At 45.9% G+C, this 17630-nt stretch overlaps 1 protein-coding gene across 1 annotated transcript in view; it reads left to right on the forward strand.

The window, feature by feature from the left end:
- Positions 1–2897, forward strand: part of LOC146195431 (putative sodium-dependent multivitamin transporter) — a 136132-nt gene extending 133235 nt beyond the window's left edge. Inside the window, exon 15 of the mRNA XM_084596794.1 lies at positions 2650–2897. Within this exon, the coding sequence (XP_084452920.1) occupies positions 2650–2897 (248 nt within the window). The remainder of the gene's footprint in view (positions 1–2649) is intronic.
- Positions 2898–17630: the final 14733 nt, after the last annotated feature.

A 17630-nucleotide genomic window follows, 5' to 3' on the forward strand; every position in this document is an offset into this window, starting at 1 on the left:
ATAGGCCTAGTGGTTAGAGCGCCGTCTCGGCTGCGTAGAACTTCAGGGAGTAACCCCGCCATATGCCCCTGGGGTGGACGACTGCTTGCGGCCCCTCGATCGGCGCCAGCGCCCCTCACGGCTGCTTATCTCTACTAAACAAACTTGGGCAAGAATTTAATAACCATTAGGAGTAATGAAGGTCTCTGATATTAGTACTGTAGTGAGGAGCTATGAATAAGTATCACCAAGCCCGCCAAAATAGCCAGTCTACCATCATGAGCATTTCTCTTGTTTTCCGAGTATTCCCTTATTCACGGTTTGTAACTCGGTCAAAACGGAAACCAAATACATAAGAGGCAATATAGGTTCCGTCGATAAACGTACGACTCGATAGGGCTTCAGACACACCGATTATAGCTTTGTTATTTGATACACTTATGCCAAGCATTAGGAAACATTGGCTTTCCATTCTGAGCTCTTTAACACTTTTGAAGGCATTTTTCCTTTTTTCAATTGTTTTGGTTAGAAATTGATCAAGGTTACATTTAAAGTTTCTTCATCAGCATAATAAAGCAGTGGCTTTCCATTGTGAGCAGTTCAACACCATCGAAACCGTTTTTCACATATCCAGTGATTCCAATGACTAAGTTGATCAATTTACGCTGCATTTTCTTAGCCTTTCATGCAGTGGGTTTTTATTATGCGGAATTTGACAGCCTTTGGACCACCTTTTTAAACTTTTCATACCTTTATTCACCAATAAACAATTATTTACAAAGATTTCAAACACTCCTCTTCGCCTTTCAAACACCAGTCACTCATCAATGACTAGAATAACAAATCACCATAATATTTTTTTTTACGTAGAACCAGATGATTTCCTACACATTGTACCGACGCCGCTGACGGCTTTTCAGCCGAAGGATCTACATTAATATTATCTTGATGTAAAATTTAGATCTAAAGACTTCAGAAAATCATTCAAAGGCAAAATAAATGGCAATTGGTTTGAAGAATGGCCACTCCAAGTGCAATTGCGCTAGCAATATCTGCGACGAACGCGGCGGCGACGACACCTCTGAGTCACCGCGCCGCGGAGGAGTCGGCGGTTGTCCAGGCGCGCTAGCTGAGAATCGAGGTGACGTCACTCCCCCCCGGCGCATGCGCAGCGGGCGCGGCGGCGGTGGCACCTCTGAGTCACCCGAGCAGGGGAGGAGTCGGCGGCGGCTAGAACGCGACTTTTCAGCTGTGCTCCGTGTGATGTGACTCACTCTCCGCGCATGCGCAGATTGGCTTATCGGGGGATCTGCAAAATGGCTCAGCCACTAAGGTAGTCTTGCTTACGCAACAACAAGAATAAAATATAGTATAGTACACAAAACTAAAACGTAATTATTTTTAGGCTTTTCTGAAACGACCCGTCGTGTTCGGCGATGCTCATGCTCTCCTTACTTATTTCTCTACTGTGGACAATATTAGGTTGGCGCACTACCTGCCAACTTTGGAGCGAAAAACATTATCTGCGTAGCTAATGAGTTTCACACCGCAGTTATGTGCGCAAATAAAAGTTTTACATTAATAGCAAAGACTCTCTTGACTTATCAGCGGCAGCTCTTAATCACATTAAAAATGATATCTATGCATAATCTGTTGATCCCGACTTAGCCTGAATTCACGCAACGCAGAGAACAGAAATAATTCAGAACAATCCGCATAGCGTGAGCGAACGCTTTTTTTAGACGCAGGGGTATAGATTTTTCGGACTGTATCAGCGGACGCTTTCCGATGCCAGATTTCACGTCTCGGTAACGACCTGAGGATTTCGTCTAAATTAAGAACCACGCCTTGGGATTTGAGGAGCCCATGAGTATTAAGCTATATGTAAGAGCACTTCAAGAACATACGCGGTACTAAAACACCTTTTATTGATTTTCTGCACAGTAAATTGAAGAACACTCGATTTTAAAATCTAATGTTCGTCCTCGAACAATCAGTGAAGCAGCGCCCGACTGGCCCAAGTGAAAAGGAAACGGCATATCCGTTAATGAACTTCGCCGTCGTGTGTCGCTGACATCGGTGCCAAAACACTAATTATAAAACTGGATTAATATATTACGCGCTACGATTTCGCCGTTATGATTGGGCGTTGGGGCATCGGGGAGGTTTAAAGAACCTAGAGGTCAGTTGGAATTTAGCGGCCTAGCGAACGTCATGGCGCCCCTTTGAGGCAAAATTGCAACTTGAAAGTGTAAAGCGTTTCCCAATAAGTCCAATTAATAAGCGTCTTTTTTAGAAGTACTGCGTTTTTGCAACGAGAGCTACAATGGCCTGCAACTGCAACAGGTGTAGTTCTGCGCATTCGCGAGCAGCCGAGAGATGTCGCAGCCCGAAACTGGCTCGCGCCTCGCCGCTGCCACGACCGCATCGCTTTGTCAGCTGTGCACATGCGCGCGGAGACTTGTGACATCAGTAGGCGCGCCACTGCCTTGCCATCACACAGTTGCCTACCGCACGATTATCGAAAGGCGAGACTTCTTCCGTCCAGCTGATTGAAAGTGATGTAGTCGCTGAAGCGGATATACGTGTCGCCAAACTCCGTCAAGGCAACCCTTGACGTGGTTGCCACCTTCGTTCTGAGTTGTGCGCTAGAACTGTGTCTCATGGCAGATGATATTAAGCGGACCCCTGCCTCTGTTATCGTTCCTCTGAAAGACAAGTTCAACCTGGACCTCACCAGCTACCTTCGCACGAAGTCCATGGAGTGGGGATCAACGATCAACCTGCTCTACCAGAGAAAAACCTTCCAATCAAGGTACTGCCTTGGAGCCATCAAGACGGCTGACTGCTACTTTACCGATCATCGGGCCGTCTTTGTGGCAATTGAGAAACAAGATGAGCAAGAACAAGAGCTGTAAATAATAAATGCTTAACTCTTTGCTGCATAACAAAATGTCTCGACTTTATTGTAGCCATAATTAGTCTTTAGAGGGGGGAGACACCAAAGCTAAACAATTCTACGTAACCGGGGCAGAAACTAAAGGTAAACGACAAGGTGTAACCAAGCTAAACGTGTACGTACCTCTCGCCACGTATATCCTGGCATAGCTGAGCTACGACACTGCCAATGTTTGTTTCACTTGTTTGATGAAGTGTTGCTATGCGAGGAGATCATTATTCGGTCATAAAGGCTACTTTATTAAATTACATATTACGCCTTTTTAACGCAGTTAAGTAAAATGGCAATGGAAAACGTTAGCTTGTTTTCAAGCCTGTCTTTGAATCTTGGTGCTATGAAATGACGAGACCGAACAAGAAAAATTTGTATTCCTTTTATAATTGAAATAGAGACAAGTATGCCATCATGCCATTCATTTCGCTATTGCTGTGTAAATTATTATACTTTCGAGCCGCCCATGCACGGTGTTCAAACCAGTTTTAACCAAGGGCTGATTGATTGAGCTTCCTTTATTGATTAGGAAGGCTCCTGATCATAGATGGGGGTAAAGGGGAGTAGACAGGATCTTCATTGTTTGCACAGGTCCTCCCTTTAAAAATAATGCTCTGACCAATCCACTAAGGGAGCCACACTTGGGAAATATCGTTTGTGTGTTAGCATCAGTTTCTAGAAGGGATGGATTGATGGACTAAACTTTAATGTCCAACAGATAAGGTGATCTACCCACCCCCCGACACGCAGGTCAAGGGGCGGGTGCCGCCGCCTCAAAGGCAGGCCGGGAGGTCTTGGGTCCCAGCAGCCTCTTCAGCCAGTTGGACGAGTAGGAGCTGGAGCTCAGGGTCCGAGCTGCGCAGCAGGGTCTCCCAGGTGTCTCTACAGCCTATATTGTTCGTCCTCCTGGGAGAATACGGGCATTCCCATATTATGTGGTCGAGGGTCCCTCTCGCCCCACAAAGATTGCACTTGTCACTCCTAGCCTCAGGGAACATGTGGTTCGCCATAACCGGGTGCGGATATGTATAAGTTTGCAGTGGCCTCCACGCCACTGCTTGTCTGCTGTTTAATTTCAGGTCTGGTGGGGGTACCAGTCTACGATCCAATCTGTAGTGCTGCGTGATCTCCCCATATTTTAGCAAGCGCTCTCCGCTTCCTCGGTCATCAAGTGGCCCTGTAGCGGCTCGGCGGTAGAGATCTCGAGCCAGCTTGTGGGCCGCCTCGTTGCCGGGGACGGCTTCGTGCGCAGGAGTCCAAATTATTTGAATTTTCCTATCCAACTTTTTCTGGCCTAGGATTCTGGCTGCTAAGGGCGAGATCCTGCCCTTGCTAAAATTTTGTATGGCAGTTTTGCTGTCACTGATGACAAACTTCGCTTCCGTTCCGACGCAAGCTAACGCGATCGCAGTTTCCTCGGCTATTTCTATGCTCCGCCCGCGCAAAGTGGCAGCTGTCACGGGATTGCTCCGGCCGCTGACGACCGTTGCTACCGTGAAGCTGCCACCACCTCCCGCCGCGTCTACATAGGCCACTTCATGTTCCGACATTTCGCCGAATCTAATTTCTAATGCTTCGGCTCGTTTTTTCCTCCTGTCTTTGTTATATTCCGGGTGCATGTTTTTTGGCAGCGGGGGAATCACCAAATTTTGTCTGACTTCTCTAGCTACCTCCACCTTGACCGTGGGACCTCTATCCGGATTTATTCCAACTTTCGTCAAAATGACTCTTCCTGTCTTCGTGGTGCTAAGTCTCTCAATTTGAGAGGTTCGCACCGCTTCCGCAAGTTCTGCCCATGTGTTGTGTACCCCTAGAGCCATCAATCTCTCTGTGGATGTGCATATGGGCAGTCCCAGCGCTCTTTTTACGCATTTTCTAATTAGAGACTCAATTTTTTCTTTTTCCACTGCTTTCAAATCTAGATACGGCGTTGCGTAGCTCACTCGGCTGAAGATGTAGGCCTGTATCAGTTTCATCAAATTTTTTTCCTTTAACCCTCGGCCTCTGTTGGCCACCCGCCTAATTAGGCTCAGGGTCTGCATCGCGTGATTCTCCAGCCTCTTGATGGTCTCGCCATTATGTCCGTGTGACTGGAGAATCAAGCCCAAGATTCTAATTTGCTCGACTATTGGTACCTCGTAACCCGCCACTTTAATTTTGATCTCCGACGGTGCCTTGCACCTTAAGTGCTTCGGATTTTATATAAACAATTCTGATTTCTGCGGTGAGCACGCTAGGCCTCTCTCTGCCGCGTAATCGACTATAATGTCGGTGGCGGCTTGGAGCAGGTTTTCGACGCACGAATCACTTCCCCGGTTGACCCAAAGGGTGATATCATCCGCATATATACTAAATTTTAATCCTTCGAGCTTTGGCAATTGCTCGGGGAGTTCCCTCATAGCCACGTTGAAGAGTAGGGGGGACAGCACTGATCCCTGGGGCGTACCCTTACTCCCTAGCTCTATTGCGGGGGATTCCAGCGTCTGGAACTTCATGCAGGCCGTTCTACCTGTCAGAAAGTCCCTGATGTACCGATATGTCCTGGTACCTACATTAATCTTGTTCAGCCCTTCCAGGACCGCCTCATGTTTTACGTTGTCGAAAGCCTTCGTGAGGTCGAGCCCCAAAATGGCTTTCGCATCTTTAGACTTTGAGTCTATTATGTCATGTTTGATTTGGAGCATGACGTCCTGCGTACACAAGTGAGGACGGAACCCGACCATCTCATGTGGCCACAGATCGCCCTGCTCCATGAAACTCATCAGTCTGGTCTGGACGACGTGCTCCATCAATTTCCCCACGCATGAGGTTAAGGAAATTGGTCGTAAATTTGCTAGTTGAGGAGGCTTCCCTGGTTTCGGTATTAAAATAATGCTTGCCGTCTTCCACTGTTGTGGGAGCTCGCCTTTTTCCCAACATTCCTGCATATACTCCGTTAGATACCTAATGGAGTCATCATCTAGGTTCCTGAGCATTTTGTTCGTTACTCCGTCAGGGCCTGGAGCCGACTTCGTTTTAAGTCTTACAATCTCCGCCCTCACTTCCGCTTCTGTGATGGGGGCGTCCAGCGCCTCGTTAGGCGCTCCACCATAGTCAGGAAGTGGGGTTCGTGAAGTTTCTCCCACATACGTCTCAATTAATTTGTTCATGAAATCATCATCGTTCCCTTCGAAAGCGTGCCTCACTTTTGCCAATCTTATACCAGATTGCGTCTTCGAGTTGTCTGGGTCCAACAAGTGCCGGAGGAAGCTCCACGTCTTGGAAAGGTTCATGCTCCCCTCCATTTCGTCACACTTGTTGTCCCAATTTTGTTCGCATAATTTGAAAGTATAGTCTTCGATTTCCTTATTATGTCGCGCAATCCTTCTTCTGAGGTTGCGGTTCCATTTCTGCTTTTTGAGACGACGCTCCATGCTCTGCTTAGCTTCCCACATATGCAGAAGACGGCTGTCCGCAATCTCCGGGGCGTTATCACCTTCGAGCAATTTTGTTGCCTCTCTAACGTCCGATTTGAGCGCCGTCGCCCATTCCTCGATGCTTCTGATGGGCTCTAGTTCCTGAGCCTTCCTGATATCTCTAAATTCATCCCACTCAACGACGGCCGGCGCGCGAGCCCGGCGTGTTTTAACGCCTTTCCTCAGTGTGGAGACAAGTAGTGGTCGCTGGCAAAATTTTGATCCGAATTATGCCATTCTAGACCTTTTACGTTTTTCGAGAATATTAGGTCTGGGGATGTATCCTTACTGACGTTATTGCCCACCCTCGTAGGGCTGTCGGGGTCCGTGTGCAAAGTGAGCCATAGGTCATGCGTATCCTCCCACAGCTGTCTACCTTTTGGGCACTGGTGCGGGTACCCCCATTCCTGGTGATGTGCATTAAAGTCCCCCACTATCAACAGTGGCTGGTTGTTTGAAATTTTGAGGGCCTTGCGAACGGTAATTCAGGCGGTTGGGTAATTAAAACATAAAACATTTGAGGTAGCCCATGGAAAACAGTTTAATAGATATGCCAGCTGACTTATGCGCCGCATGAAAGTTTTTGTGTGCAAATGATTATTTAGTAATTATGATAATTTTTCTCCATTACTAATTATTGACTTTAGCAAATACATCCGATTTTTAGAGTTGGAGAGCACATCTAGAAAACCCCTTCCGTTCATTTGCGATATTGAAAACCTGACATGGAAACTTCTTACCGAGCTCGAAAGGAAGCTCACAAAATACAAAGGTGCTGCTGATAACAATGCTGCAGATAACCAGCGCATGCGTAGATAGTCCCTCTTTCCTTCTTCCCCACCTCTCTTTCCTTCTATATATATTTCCGAGCCGGAAATAAAGCGTCGTCTTTTCGTTCTGCGAATCTGCCTGGTTTTCATCGAGTTGCTGCCGGCCTTTGGCCGGTAGATCGCAACAGTGGCGACGAGGATTCTACTGCAGCAAGGAAACCAGCAATACGCCCAAGCACGACAGTCACGCAGAAGGAACCCACCGCCAAGGATCAGCCATGGTATAGTGCTCTAGAAGATTGGGCAGTGTGTCGACCGCGCCGCGCAATGCATGGGAGCGAGGGGCCGCTTTTGCGATGACGGAGGCGCCGCCGCGCAGAGGGCGCCACCAGCAACTGGTGTGTCAGCCGTCCGGGCGCCCGCGTATGCGCGCTGTGCGGCGGGGCGGATACCGCGCGGACTGTACGTTCTCGTTTGCTTGTGCGTCGTCTCGAGCTGTTCGCGACAAGATTTTACAAATATGCCGGTTAACGGTGCTCAGTACTGTTAGCAATCACCTAATTTATTTTCCATTTTGGCCGTCGGCAACACCTCGGGGAAGTAACATACAGGAGTTGGCTCCGAAGAAAACAGCTTGGAGAGGGCCGGCGTACGACTCGCACAGCACGCTTCACTCGCCGTACAGCTTGCTTTAGCATTCCTAAAGCACCTAATTCACGTCCAGAAATGTAGTCGTTTTGAAAAGAGGGCTGTGTGGAGGCAGGATGTATGAAGAAGTGAAACGTACAACACGTGCGTTCGAGCGCTGACTAAAACTGGTCACAGTAACCCCATTATCAAAACAGTCCAAAATGGTATATTCCGTTGTTTTTCACGCCAACTATGCCGACTACAGTACGTCACTGAAGCCACAAGAGAAGTCAGCATTCACTTGGATATGAATTAAATGTGGACTACTCCGCATGGAGGTAGAGATATAGTAAAGTAAGGACATGAAAAACGAACGACACCACGCCAACTGGCTACTGAATAACGGAACACAGTGGGTCAGGAAAGGTGGAAGAAGTGGGAGGTAAAGGTTTCACAGGAAAATAAAAAGAAACCTGTCGCCTACCAGGGAGGGAGAAAGGGGTTGATGGAAGGCACGCAGCGCCGTGAAAAGAGCGACCGCGATTGTGAATAAAGGTTCAGAATTTTTGTGCGGCACGGCAAACGCACGACGAAGAAAGCAGGCAGCTAAAGAGGAAGAAAAATGAAGATATATTAAAAACAATAAAAAGAGAGGAAACAACCGAGCATAAGAACCAAATGAAGGCCCGGGAAGAGGAAAGCAGTGCACAAACAAGCTGCAATCGAACGCGTATAAAGATATAAGCGTCGAAATTTAAGAGACAACAATTTGTGAAACTGTACACTAATCTAAGAACACACCATTTTTTTTTTCTCTCCATAAGTTGAAACATTGTTGTAACGGGTAGCTTTATAAATACCCAGAGATGTGCGCTATACTTAAAACATTTAATCTAAATGCGTTATAGTTTAACAATGACCTAATTGTTCCAGAAAATGTTTCCATTTTAGGGTGCGCAAGCCACCGGTAATATGCAAGTCATTGCCTCCAGAAGATCGCTCTAGTCCTGTTTTATGTATACATAAAAAAAAAAAAAGAATAGCTTTGAAAAAGAAATGACGGAAAATAGAGGACGCGAAGGCTATAGGGTACGCTTAATTCGCTTCCGCTAGATCATCCTTCTGCGAAAGAGAGGTTGTGAGGTCGGCACGGTTTCTCACCACGAACAAAAATAGCGCCATAGGTTCGAAGCTAGGTCGCAATTTACTCAAAAATTTGGCTCGGATGCACGGTCCTTTTCGACTGCTTTGCACTTCAGATTTTGCAAACTTCCTGTAAAATGTGAAGGTTCAAAAAGTTTACCTACTTGGAGCACCAGAAAAGGTCCCACTTGAAGCAATGAAATTTGATGTGTTTTTACGGCTTCGCTCTTTGCGAAGTAAGCGAATCACGACAAGAGTTCATAAAGGGAAAATAATTAAATTCCCTTGGAAGTATTTCACGTGTAATATCAACCTTGTTAACAATTACAGTCTGGTTAGTACTGCAAAGAGTACCCGCGGCAAGTAGCCCGATTATTTATAGTCCGGTAAGCAGAAGTTTCAAGTATATCCAGTCGATTACTCATATTTCATACCACACACTTAAAGAATAAACACGCATTATGTCCTCATTTGATTTCGGCATTATATTAATTGCTTGCGTATTAGGTGCTCGTCATCTTTTTCGCATTTTTTCCGCTTTCTCTCGGTGCGCGCCAAGAACTGCATCATACCTGCCAATTCGACGCGCAATTATCAGTGCTTTTATTTTTGTTTGTTTGCTCTGTACCATTTGATGCCAGTAAAGCGTCCGCACTCAAGTGCCCACTATGATGAACGTATTACGCATGTGACGGGTTTAATTTTTCATATTTTATTTGAAGTAATGCCCTAGCTGTACTTGACTTTTTGTCTTTTTTTTTCATCTAAGCAGCTGGTTCACCCTTTGGTTAGTGGCACGCAAACAAATGTCCGCGATATACGTAATTGTTAATCACGAAGAAAGAATAAATGCTTGAGTCGCGTATACCTTGTTTATTTTTTTTTTTTGCCGGTAAATACCACAGTGCTTTAAATTAGTACGGTAGTGAATAAATGAGTTTTGCTCGCACACTGTATAATTAATTTCTATAAGCGGTGATTAGGGCACATAAAGAACACTGATTAAAGAGATATATTACAGATTACTGACGATTTAAGATAAACGTTGTTATGTATTAATAAGCGCAAGCTGCAAAATGTAAGCAGGTGTTAGTAAATAAGGTTTGTAAAAAATAGGTGTTCCTAGTTCCTATTCCTAAAGAGGCCTTACGAAGCACAAGCTTTGATTCGCACGTACACTGTTTTTCTCCGCGTGTTAATAGCGCTGCTGGGCAGCAGCCTTTATTCCCTTACGGGATTTACGAATGCAAAACACCACGCTTCATTGCAAACATTAAGTACAAATCGCTCATCTGGACGATTTGTAACTGTCCGCAGGAAGAAATCTTGAGAGTTTCAGATAGCGATTCAAACATCGCGCGCTGCTCCGAAGGACTACCCAAGCGTGCACGATGTCTCCCGATAGACGTAAAAGAATGGCAGGGATCAGTTTAAGCGCCTGGAATAAGTAGCCTCTTTATTAATTATCACACTAATCGCGTACCGTCTGAAAATCGCTCCAAAGAGAACCGCAACCCTCCTCTGTACCCCCGCTATTCCGCGGCCACTACGCACCGAGCGGCGAACGTGGCACCCCTGTTGCACGTCGCGCCCTCTCGCGGGAGTCGGTTCTTGTCATCGCAAAAGCGTCCCGCTCTTCAGCGCCGGTCGTCACACTGCCCAATATTCTAGAGCACTATAGCCATGGCACACAGGCTACCGGAATTCGAAGACGAAAAAGATAAGTGGCAGCCGTACCTTGTCAAGGTTCAAGCTTATTTCGAAGCGAATGATCTGATAGACGATGCTAAGAAAAGAGCCCTGCTGGTAGCGGCGCTTGGAACAAGGACAATAGAAATTTTGAACGCGAAGGTTGCACCGCGAAAGCCTAACGACCTTACCTACAAAGAAGTTGTGGAGACGGTAAGCAGCTACTACGACCCGGTACCGAATGAAATCTCTGAAAGTTTCAAGTTCTTCCATCGCTGCCAGCAAGAAGGGGAATCTGTACATGCATTCTTTGTGGCAATACGGCAGATGGCACGCAATTGCAATTTTGGAACGATGCTAGACAGAATGATAAGGGACCGTATTGTGTGTGGTGTCAGATCCAAGAATCTGCAGAAGCAGCTGTTAGCGAAGAAAAATCTGAATCGCGAAGAAGCCGAGGCTCTTACCCTCGCCGCAGAGAGCGCTGAACGCGATTCGCAAGGGATTGTTACTGACCAAGAACAAGCGAGATTGCTAAAGCTCTCTGGCCAATACGAATCGAGCACGAAGTCACAGGGCGTGCAACAATGCAAATGTTGCGGTAAGCATGGTCATAATGCAAAGGCTTGTCGACTAATCAAGCGCAAATGTTTTAAGTGTGCACGGCCAAGGCATTTAGCACGAATGTGTGCGGCAAATGAGACAAGCAGGACGCTAGCACTAACAGCACAGACGCCAGAAACCGAAGAGAGTGATAGTAGCGCGTCCCAAATCTGGTCCTTGACCACCACGCGCTCTCTTATACCCCCCATCAGAAAATCGTTTGCATGGAATGGCATCGAAATAATGATGGATATTAATACCGGCTCCCCTGTTTGCGTCATTCCCAAAAGCATTTACCAAGTGCACTCCCATCAATGGCTGCAGCTGCAAAAGTCGGAAGTACAGCTTTCATGCTATCTCGGAAAGTTGCCACTCCTCGGTACACTGACCAGTACAGGTACCACAGTACAATGCACTCTGACGGTTTTATACTGCAATGGCCCCAATATTTGTGGTCGGGACCCGCTGAAAAAATTGACAGACGAACGCATTCAGGTGCTGACCATGTATTCGAAGCCTTCCGTATCAAAGCAAGCCTGGGAGGACGTGCCGATGCTGCTCCAGCAAAACTGCGACCTGTTCACTGAAGGCGCTGGTCTCATGAAAGGTCCGCCAGCCCGACTGCACATCAAGGCCGGAGCAAACCTCAAGTTCTTTAAGGCAAGGAAAATTCCTTTTGCACTTCGTGATAAAGTGTCTAAAGAGCTTGACAGATTAGTCTCGGCTGGCATAATATCACCAGTTCCTCATTCTAAATGGGCAACGCCCATCGTGCCAGTCTTGAAGAAGGACGGAGCAGTGCGCATTTGCGGGGACTTTAACATTACTCTAAACCCTGTGTGCGAGGTTGAGCAGTACACATTGCCTGTCATAGACGACATTTTTGCAAATCTATGTGGAGGAAAAAAGTTCAGTACTTTAGACCTTCGCGATGCTACAATCAGGTTGAGCTAGATGAAGTCTCGCGGAAATTAGCAGTGATAAACACACACAAGGGGCTCTTGCTACAACAGGTTACCGTTTGGCATCGCATCAGCGCCAGCGATATTCCAACGAAAGATTGAATCGGTGCTGCAAGGACTAAAAGGGACTCAGGCTTATCTAGACGATGTCCTGGTAGCCGAGAGCAGCGATGCTGATAACGCAAATCTGCAAGCGGTGCTACAGCGTTTCCGCGAGAACGGTATCAAACTTCGTTATGACAAGTGCAAGTTTGGCGAACAATCGGTGACGTATCTTGGTCATCGTATTGATGTTGAAGGGCTACACCACCTCGAGAAGCACGTGGATGCAATCAGGCTAGCCCCTTTACCGCGAAATGTTGCCGAGTTGCGATCCTTTGTGGGAATGGTTACATTTTACAAAGTTTTTGACAAACCTTTCCACTATGCTTGCACCCCTGTACAGCCTCCTTGAAAAAGGTGCAAAATGGGTTTGGCACGAAAAAGAAGACGCGGCATTTAAGAAGGCCAAGGATGCTTTGTGTTCAGCCCCAGTGCTAACATACTTTAATCCGCAGCTGGAATTGATGTTGGAATGCGATGCTTCATCTTACGGTGTCGGCGCTGTCCTTTTCCACGGAATAAATGGTGAAGACAGGCCAATTGGCTTCCGATCACGGACGCTCACCTCAGCTGAGAGAAACTACTCCCAAATTGAGCGAGAGGTTTTAGCCCTGGTGTTTGGCGTGACACGGTTTCGCGATTACCTGTTGGGACGGGAGTTCACGCTTGTAACGGACCACCGCCCGTTATTAGGTCTACTCCGACAGAATCGTCGAACTTCTGTCATGGCTGCCGCCCGAATTCAGCGCTGGGCGCTTTTGCTAGGGGCATACAAGTACAAGCTGATTTGTAAACCTGGAAAACAGATGCTAATTTCTGACGCTCTAAGCACTTTGCCTCAATCGCTGCAGGAGCCGCAAGCGGAAACAGAAGATCTGTTGGAAGTGATGCTTATAATCGACGAATGGGACAAACCAGCGGTTTCCCACCAAGAGATTCAAGCGCTAACAGCAGCTGACGGGCTTTTGCAAGAGATATGCAGCTACGTGACTAACGGATGGCCCCACGTCGTAGAAGGTGACAGCAGGGAAGTGGCGGAATTCTGGAAAAGGAGACATGAGTTGTCTGTGGAGAACGGGCTGTTGTACTGGGGGCATCGTGTGGTGATACCAAGTGCGGCGCGTGAGAAACTATTGACGATGCTACACGAGTCTCATCAGGGAGCGTCAACCATGAAGACAAGGGCGAGGGCTAAGTTTTGGTGGCCCGGTTTAGATCAAGATATTTGTAGATTGGTCTCGAATTGTCGAAGCTGTGTGCAGGCTTTGCCCATGCCCCCTAGGAATCCTGTCAGCTGGCCGATTTCAAGAGAGAGGTGGTCACGGCTGCATGCAGACTATGCAGGCCTATTGGAAACAAAATGTTGGTAATTGTCGATGCACACAGCAATTGGATAGAAGCCATTCCAGTATCTCGAGCAACCGCTAAAGCCACTGCCGATTGCATGAGAACCTTGTTTAGCAGGTTTGGATTGCCCCGCACCATACTTACCGACAACGGTACACCCTTTACTGGGTTAGAGTTTGCGGTATTCCTACATTAAAATGGAATCGAGCACATTCGTACCCCGCCTTATCACCCCCAGAGCAATGGTCTTGCGGAACGGGCTGTAAGAACAGTCAAGGAGGGCTTGAAGAAAATGCCGGGCGTGGAGTTGACAACTGCTCTGGCGAGAATTCTTTGTAACTACAGAAATTCGCCACAAGCTTGAGGCTCTACTCCGTCCGAACTTCTTCTGTGATACCGTTTGCGTACAAAATTAGATATGTGTTTTCCTCCCAGGAACTACGAAATGCCAAGCATTCAGAGACTGATTCCGCCAGTTGGTACTTCACACCAGGAGACGCAGTCTACGTGCGCAACTACGGCGTAGGAGAAAAGTGGACGCCAGGCAAAGCGAAATCGACGAGTGGTGCTCGTCTACTCACTGTGGCTACTGAGGACGGAGTCGTTCGACGTCATGTCGACCAGATCCGAAAACGCTCTATCAGACACCGACGGAAGCAGAGAAGTATCAAGTCCTGCAGAAGTTCATCCTGCGACCTTAGGGGCCCCGACAGACGAGGCTCACGACCTTCCCGAAGGGCCTGTTCCTGAGCTACGCCGGTCCACAAGAACTAGAAAGCCAGTGGAGCGCTATGGCTATTAGGGGAAGGAAATGCTGCTGATAACAATGCTGCAGATACTAGCGCATGCGTAGATGGTCCCTCTTTCCTTCTTCCCCTCCTTTCTTTCCTTCTATATATATATATCCGAGCCGGAAATAAAGCGTCGTCTTTTCGCTCTGCGAATCTGCCTGGTTTTCATCGCGTAGCTGCCGGCCTTTGGCCGGTAGATCGCAACAAAAGGTAAATCACGTGACTGCCGTATTCGTGCAAAACGATTCCGCAGCTCTCAACCGTGGGTTGACTGAAAGCAATCAGCTTTGACTTGGCGTCAGCGACAGACCGATATGTCGGCGAAGTTTCTTCGCCCCCGTCAGCCAGCTGGCGCATGTGACTGAGCAAGGTGGAGCGAGCTCACCGCTCGCGGTGCAACCATCGCCCATACACAAGCCTACGGCAAAATTGGGCCATTGAGTCTGGGCCGCTGCTAATTTCGTTAACTCAAAGCAAGATTGGGAGCACCACAATTGTCACGCGCGAGAGCGCGTCACGTGATAGTATTTGCACTTCACGGGTTTTCTTTGCAGCTCAGAAATAAGATAGACGCGAGGCTTTCGTTATCGAATATAAATGGAATGGGGTTTCCGGAGGTTCTCTCAGACTTCACAAATCATATTTATTGTCTAAAGTCAGTAACCTTAGAAAAGTAACTATAATCGACTGAATAATTATTTCTTAAACAGAACTTCATCTGGGGTGCTCCAGATAGCTAGAGGCTGTATGCAAATTGTTACCCTAAAACCTCAAATATATATTTTTAACCCTTTGTTACCTTATACACCCTGTCTATATTAGGCATGTTCCAAATGATGCTTTTTATTTTTGTTTTAAGCTCTTTTGTCCCGCATTATTTTTTTTCCCCTGTATCTTTAACAGCTTATACACACGCTACATGGGTTTTCTCTTCCCTCAACGCGTTTTTTTTTAGTTTTCCACATACCACTGTTGACTATTCTTTACTATATTTCGCACGCTGCGCATTGGTAGGAGGGTGATTTCTGTTTTGCACCGTAGACTATAAATTGGCCTTTTTTGTTTTGTCTTCTGGAATGTAAGAGGTCATTCCGGATATGGCCCGCAAAGAATTCCTCCTTCTTTCGCCCATTATTATTTGACATATTGTCATATATGTACTTGTAAACTTAAATATGTTTTAATGGAAATTGTTGTTTGATTTCCAGCTTCTACTGTTCATTCTTTAGCCCATCCCAAATCTGCATTGTTTTATTTCATGTGATGTTAGCATTTTGTATTCGCACTTTAGAATTCTGCGCGCTGTCGAATAAGTGTTTTTGAGAGAGTTAAAAAAGAGGCCGCGTTAGTCGGTTCCTCTGTTTTCTAGGCCACACCTTTGTTTGATAATGATCCCCCCCCCCCACACACCAGATGATTTCCAGTAATAACAACAGAAATTCCCTGAGGAAAAGAACTGCGGGCAGTACAACTGTCTCTAGATAAGGTTAAGCCTGAGAAACAGCAAAACACTTCTTGGAGAACTGATAACAAGGATGGGGGTTACAGATGATGACGCTGAAAAAAATATGCGCTGTAGGGTAGCACACCTCCTCCTCGCCCTTTGACGATGATATGTACTGGTCCTGCTCTTCGAAAACACTTCCTTTCAAGATCAAGCCGTTGCAACGAAATACGAAATCCGTAAAACAGAGTCGCGCAACTGAGTCATTTTGGTTTCCTAGTTCCTTTCCTACCGAAGGAAAAGCAAAGCGACCCTCATAATATATCGCCGTTTAAAAGCAGAGGTCATATTCTGCGCTTTCTTTTATTTGGTCATGGACCTATCTTGGCTTACTGTTCTAACACATTACAACCCATTTAAATGGCGGATTCCCTTTTCCACGTATTAGATAATGCATCGTGAAAACAAAAGATGTACTGCATGCCTAGAAGTATAGTGATACTGCAAATTTAGAACAAATGCTTATTGGACCAAAATCTGATAGTTGTTTTCTGTGATTCTTCTAAACCTCCACATTTGCTCTAAAAGGATCTATGATTGAAATAAAAGTGCTAAGGCTGGCTATGGCAAAACAAAAACATTCCCGTGCTTTACTTTGGGCACATGATAAACTAAATTATGGCAGTTACCGTTTTTAGCTGTAATCCAATTTGTCATCGATAATTTTCTATTTACGTACAATAGAAGCTCAGAAGGTTCAAGACAGGTGAATAAAAGGTCCCTTTTGCTAACTGTGTCCGGTATCTTTCTAAATAGCGCTCTAGTGAAGGTAGTGCCTTCAAGGCGCTCAAAAAAGCGAATTCTTATATTAAAACAAAGAAGAAATGAAAAAGAAAGTGTTGCAAAAATTCAGGAGAATCTAGCAGTATATCCCATGCGGGGCCTTCAGAGTACTTTTTAAAAGATAAGATAGTTCTGCTAATAGTCTTCGTGGCGTCAGTTTATGCTGGAAGTGCATTACAACCTAAAAACATCATATTAGAATGGTACATATTGCTGGAATTCACAATAATTAATTTATTATTTATTTATTGTTGTACCCTCGGGGCGAAAACGAGTTACAGAGCCTTGTCTTAAGTACCTTCAATAGGAACAAGTATTCGGCTTTGTACGACATCATGTTTTACTATTAAATCTTTGGTTCAAGCGAGAAAATAAATATGAAGAATATGGAAAGCAATCTAGTCGGTGCTAGATAAATATACAAACTTAAACTACTCATGATAAGACCAAACAGGTTCGAAAAAGGTTTCGCAGATTCAAAAATTATTAAAGTGTGTAAAAAAAGAATGCTTTTCAAAGCGAGCCTGATTCTCATAAAGAATATGGGACACAAAGAGATCGATTGAAAAAAAAAAATTAAAACAATGAAGTTTTCTTCGGTTCAGTTTTAACTGATAATAAATTACATATATCTAGCAGACGCCGCGAGGCATCGCTCTTAAGATATTATTTACATTGAAGTTCGGTAGAATAGGTTTCTTTGGCGTTCATAGGAGAAGCTTAGCCTTCTTCAAAGTGTTGCATTAGATTGGGATATTTTTTTTTTCAATTACAGTAAAAGATGGTTGCATTTTTTTGCGACCAGCATATGATAATGTCGTCGAGTTAACACACCATGCTTTTCAAACAATATCAAAAAGTTGTTAGCGACGAGTGGCGCCATTTTATTGCGATAGCAATACTGCGCCAGGTTTCGAGCCGT

This window comes from Amblyomma maculatum, chromosome 3 (genome assembly GCF_055883805.1).
Source record: "Amblyomma maculatum isolate TAMU_Amacu chromosome 3, ASM5588380v1, whole genome shotgun sequence".
In the NCBI taxonomy this organism is placed as follows: Eukaryota; Metazoa; Arthropoda; class Arachnida; order Ixodida; family Ixodidae; genus Amblyomma; species Amblyomma maculatum.